At 39.6% G+C, this 6,191-nt stretch overlaps 1 protein-coding gene across 1 annotated transcript; it reads right to left on the bottom strand.

Moving 5' to 3' along the window:
• Positions 1-302: 302 nt before the first annotated feature.
• On the bottom strand, positions 303-1,780 carry LOC128094297 (olfactory receptor 51G2-like). The gene has a single exon (XM_052712566.1). It carries the CDS (start codon positions 1,663-1,665, stop codon positions 703-705), a length of 963 nt encoding a protein of 320 aa, XP_052568526.1. The 5' UTR covers positions 1,666-1,780; the 3' UTR covers positions 303-702.
• Positions 1,781-6,191: the final 4,411 nt, after the last annotated feature.

The raw sequence follows: 6,191 nt of genomic DNA, 5'->3' as shown, positions 1-6,191 counted from the left end.
GTGTAAAGATTTCTCAAGTGAAAAAGGGTCAGTATAGAATAAATTCAGAGAAGATTGTTGTAATAAATAAATCAATGATTATTTGCAGTTATTAGAAAGGAAAATCTTTATTGGCATTTACAACATATTGTGATAAATATTATTTAGTGTATAATAATCCTAGCAATATTGTATAACATAATTATTTACATCTAACCACAGAAAGGACACAACAATAAACAGATAAAAAACTTATTCTTCTGCTTACCCAGAACTCTGTACATACTTTAAACAATGTACCCATTATATCACATTTAATAGACTGTTTTTCTATTTAGACATTTTGGATATGTACTGAAATTTAAGGTCTACAAAGCAAAGGCAACATGTCCTTTTTTTCTGTTGCTGGAATCTAAAGTAGGGCTAGAAAACATTGACTTTAAGAAAATATGTGTGACATAAATGAGGTAACAAATGGACAAAACATATTTTCAGATCAGAGAATGTAACTCAGTGGTAGAGGGCCGGCATAACATGTTAGAAGCATTAGAAATGATCCCTAGCACCATAGAAAACAATTATAGAAATAATTTTACCACAGTCTTACACTTTTTATTGTTGATGCCCATAATGAAGCTATTGGTATGACTTGATCCACCAAGTATGTTGTTTTTGTTTCCCAACCATTTCGCAGGCTCCAAGTCCCATAAACATCCAGTGTCATCATGTCTGATCTTTTCTTCTTAGTACACTGAACATGGCCTCCCTGATGGGCTTGGACTTGACACTGTAGATGATGGGGTTGAGCACAGGAGGCACCACAAGGTACACATATGCTACAAGGGCGTGAACAATGTGGGGCAGGTGCTTACCAAAACGATGGATCATGGACACACCTATGACTGGAATGTAAAAGACCAGGACAGCCAAGATATGGGAAATACATGTATTGAGGGCTCGGACACGCTCCCTGGGAGAGGCTAGCCCCATCACTGTGTGAAGAATCAGTGCATAGGACATAACAATAAGCAAAGAGTCTACACCCACTGTGGACAGAACCACATAGAGTCCATACAGGATATTGACAGTAATGTCAGCACAGGCCAGCTTCATGACATCAGCATGGAAGCAGAATGAATGAGACAGGAGGATCTTACCAGGACAATAGTTCAGTCGCTTCAGCAAGAAGGGCACTGGGAATAGCGACAGAGTGGCTCGAGCTACAATGATAGCCCCAATCCTGATGATGACATTATTAGTGAGGACAGATGCATAGCGAAGTGGGTTGGAGATAGCCACAAAGCGGTCAAATGACATGGCCAAGAGTACTGAAGACTCCACCACAGAGAAGGAGTGTAGGAAGAACATTTGTATTAGGCAGGTGTAGAAACTGATCAAACGATAGTCAAACCAGAGCACAGCCAGGGTGGAAGGCATAGTGGACAAGCTGAGGCCCACATCACTTAGGGCCAGCATGGACAGGAAGTAGTACATGGGCTGGTGTAAGCTATGGGTCCTCTTCACAGCCAGGAGGATGAGGCAGTTTCCAGTGAGTGCCACAGTGTACATGGAGGAGAAGGGGATGGAGATCCAGCCATGGATGGCTTCTAGTCCTTGGATGCCAGTCATGAGGAAATACTGTGGCTGGAAGAAGGAGATGTTGATGAAGGACTGGGAAGGGAGCATCCTTGGAGACAGTTAAGGGCTCTAGGAAGATGTGATCTGTTCAATCTCTGAAGAAACCTAAGTAGAATGATGAAGTTAATGCAAACACTTCTGGTGTAATACCTATTGATATGGGTTCAAGCATAAACACTACAGATATGAAGCAGATTTAGAAATGTAGTGCATCTAAAAGAAAAAAAAATTCCAAAGAAGGAAAATAGGACTGGTAAGATGGCTCAGGGAGTAAAGATGCTTGTTGCCAAGCCTGATGACCTTGTCCTCAGATCCAATCTGGTGGAAGCAGAGACTAACACTGTCAATCTGACCTCTGATCTCATATCTATGCTATGGTCTACCTCTCTCACACTAAGTAAATTAATAATGTCAAATATAAGGAAACTATAAATTCAACCCAGTGAGTACCAAAGTAATAGTTTAGTGTGAGAAGCAGTATTCTCTTCACAATTGAACCTGGCAATGAAGATTGTAAGAGCCAGAACATCAGGGAGTCTGCTATTAAAGTCTCTGTTAGAAATAGCTGCATAAATAGGACAGGAACAATGGTGACAACAATGGACATGTACATGTGGAAGGGGGAAATTTCATGGGGTCCCACCTCCAGGCCAAGAACTCCAGGCAACTAGTGATTACTAGGAGAGGAAGAATGATCACCTCCGTGGATGAGCCCACTTACTGGTTGTTCAATATGAAGTGGTCAACTCTGAAACCACATGCACACAAATAATAAAAACAGACTCAGCCAGTTGTATTTAAATACTTTTGCATACTTATACACACATGCATACACGTACCAGTAATAATCAAAGAAAAGGCTATGTGAGCATTGTGAGGGATGGGTAGGATTCAAGGGAAGGCACTTGGGAGGGGCTGGAGGGAGGAAAGTGGGGAATGGAAGTCATGCAATTCTATTGTAATTAAAATCTATCAAAATTAAAAAGAAAAAAGCCATTACTCATAGGAGTCCAAAAAATATGAAAGAAAATTCTGTATTACATTTTTCTAAATAGTTTGAAAGCAAAAGAGTAGATAACATCTGACAGAGGGCTGATCTCCAAGATATATAAAAAACTCAAGAAACTAGACATCAATATAACGAACAATCCAATTAAAAATGGGATTAGAGCTAAACAGAGAATTCTCAAAGGGAGAATTTCAAATGGCCGAGAAATATTTAAGGGATTGCTCAGCATCCTTAGTCATCAGGGAGATGCAAATCAAAATGACTTTGAGATACCATCTCACACCTGTCAGAATGGCTAAGATCAAAAGCACTGCAGACAGCTTATATTGGAGAGGATGTGGAGCAAGGGGAACACTCCTCCACTGTTGGTGTGCAGCCACTTTGGAAATCAGTGTGGTGGTTTCTCAGAAATTTGGGAATCAATCTTCTTCAAGACCCAGCTATACCACTCTTAGGCACATACCCAAGGAATGCTCAATCATAACACAAAGACACATGCTCAACTATGTTCATAGCAGTATTATTCATAATAGCCAGAACCTGGAAACAACCTAGATGCCCTTCAACTAAAGAATGGATTAAGAAAATGTGGTCCATAAACACAATAGAGTACTACTCAGCAGAGAAAAACAATGACAACATGAAATTTGCAGGCAAATGGATGGAACTAGAAAGTATCAACCTGAGTGAGGTAACCAAGACTCAGAAGGACAATGTACATACATACATGGTATGTACCCAGTCATAAGTGGATACTAGATGTAAAGCAAAGGATAACCAGACAACATCCCACAACTCCAGAGAAGCTAGCTAACAAGGAAGACCCAAAGAGGGACACATGAACTTCCTTGGGAAGGGGAAATAGATGAGATCTCCATGAGTAAAATGAGGAGACTGGGTGGGCAATGGAGGATGGGGGATAGGGAATGAGACCATAAGGGAATGGGATTGTTGAGCTGGAACAGGGATGGAGTGGGAGAGCAATGAAAGAAATACCATGATAGAGGGAGACATCATGGGGATAGAGAGAAACTCGGTCCTAGGGAAGTTCCCAGGAATCCCCAAGGATGACCCCAGCTTGGACTACTAGAAATAGTGGAGAAGGAGCCTGAACTGAACTGGCTTACCCCAGTGACCAGATCGGTGAATACCCTAACTGTCATTACAGAGCTTTTCTCCAGTGACTGATGGAAGTAGATGCAGAGATCCACAGCCAAACACTAGGCAGAGCTCCAGGAATCCAGTTAGAGAGAAGAGGGATTCTATGAGCAAGAGCATCAAGATCGTGATGGGGAAACTGCAGAGATGATCAAACCAAACTAGTGGGAACTCATGAAAGTTGGATCAATGGCTGTGGAGCCTGCATGGGACTGAACTAGGCCCTCTGAATGGTGAGACAAGTGTGTAGCTTGATCTGCTTGGGGGGCCCCTGGCGGTAGGATCAAAATCCATCCCTGGTGCATGAGTGGGCTTTTTGGAGCCCACTACCTATGATGGGACATCATGCAGCTTTGAGGCAGGGGGAAGGGCTTGGACTTGCCCCTATTGGATGTGCCTCCCAATGAGAGGCCTTGTCTTCTTGTTGGGGGGACTGGGGAGTGGGTTGTGAGGGAAAGGCTGAGTGGGGCAGGAGGAGGGAAAAGGGGAATCTTTGATTGGTGTGTAAAATGAATGAAAAAATTTTCTTAATAAAGAAAAGATTAAGACAACTGTCACAAACAAAAGAGAATGGATCAGTCTGAGCTAGTAGAGTGTAAAAATAATTTGATGATAAAGAAATTTTAAAATCAAAATGGCAGATGAAAGAAAAGATTGATATAAATAGCAAAGTTGTATGAGGCCAAAAAAACTTTCTGTTAAAAAAAGCCTACAGTTAAAAGAATTAATTAAAAAAGAATAATTTAAGTTAAATTGAAATAATTAGCCTGGAGACTATACGATGCATTAAACAATGGAATTGTAAATACAATCTTTTGAACCGAATTAAGTAAAAAGGGAAAACGGAAGTGTATTTCAATGCATAATAAAATATTTTATGAAAAACTAAAAAAGGATATATGAAAGTACTTATCATGTGCCAGGAAATAAATACCAATGGAAAGGCCGATGTAGATTATACTAGGTGTGATAGATTATGTTAGAAGAATAAGAAAAAATTCTAGAGGTACCTTCTTAGTACCAGCAATCCTCCAAATGGGAAAATGTCTGACTTGAATAAGAACCCTCTCATGTCTACTAGTCTACTAGACCACATGCACCAAAGACCACTGTGCACAGAGAGCTGTGAAAATGAATGCATGCTACACATTTTAATATACGTATAATATTGCTCAGGTAGAAAAGGGAGGAAAACATGTTGAAATAAGACAGTTTTTGTTATTTCTAATATAAGCTAAAATTACAGGATACACATTTTTGGATTTGTCCAGGCCTTTGGGAGCCAAGATTTTGGAGGTAAGAAAAAAATGATAGCTGAAATGAAACAACTTATTCCAAGTAGTGTCTTAACCAGGAATGACAGAATAAATTAATGAATAGAAAACAAAAGCAAACAAGACTGACCCAATAGTGAGGAACATCCTGATGGCTGGATACATGCTTTGAAAACTGGTTGGCTTTGGAACTTACGATGAAAATATAACAAATGAATCTGGACATTGTTCAGTACTAGACAACATAGAACTAGTAAAAAAAACAACTGGGGTTATTTAACAAGGACAAAAGCAAACCAGTCATTTGCCACATAGTGTGAACTGGGTATCAGTGAGACTGAGAACTGTAATGTGTTAAATCACATTCTATGTGTGTTTTCTATGTTTCCTCACTATGGTGCTGTTGCTTATTCTGTGTCTTTTGTCCTAAAACAAAAACAATGCTTTCTCTTTATGAATGTTTCAAAACAATAGAGCTAAAGAGATTTTCTTTTTTACAAATATAGTGAAATGATGGGAAACCACTAAGGGCCAACAAAATAAAGAAAATGATATTTTGTAAAAATATTAATTCTGATTCATAATTAACTTTGAATTTGGAGAAAATAAAGGAAAGAGCAGGAAATCAGGCTTGCTAAGACAACATCAGACACAGAAAAATTTCAATTATGGCTGAACAATGACAGACTAAATTTCTCTCACAAATTAATGATAAGAAAACAGAGAAAGAATAGATGCCATCTCTTCCTTTTAATTCTATTTGTAAAGCCTGTAGAATTAAAGCAGCACGTTTTGTATAGTCAGCTAAGTAGAGTGTGTGGACCGCCCTAAGATTTTGTTTTGAGGAAACCAAACACAACAAATGAACAAACAAGTATACTTTTAAAGCAAACTTGAATCTACCAGGCTGAACTGAATCCCCAGGGGAGTCCTTGCCCTGGAGGAGATGGGAATGGGGCGTGGATGGGGGAGGGTGGGGGGTGGGTGGGAAGAGGGAGGACAGGGGAATCTGTGGCTGATATGTAAAATTAAATTAATTATATATAAAAAAAGCAAACTTGGGGTGGTGTAAATCAATCCTAGTTACATTTTATGGGGATGCTCTATTTTGGCATGGTTATAATAGTGCAGCT

This window comes from Peromyscus californicus, unplaced genomic scaffold, assembly GCF_007827085.1.
Source record: "Peromyscus californicus insignis strain IS unplaced genomic scaffold, ASM782708v3 Scaffold_4__1_contigs__length_199733344, whole genome shotgun sequence".
NCBI classification, from domain to species: domain Eukaryota; kingdom Metazoa; phylum Chordata; class Mammalia; order Rodentia; family Cricetidae; genus Peromyscus; species Peromyscus californicus.
Note: the sequence above shows the minus strand (reverse complement) of the source record. Positions and strands in the feature narration are given on the sequence as shown.

What these genes read in the sequence shown, in the direction of transcription:
- LOC128094297 (XM_052712566.1), bottom strand. Translation starts at nt 1,665, where the DNA reads ATGCTCCCTTCCCAGTCCTTCATCAACATCTCCTTCTTCCAGCCACAG.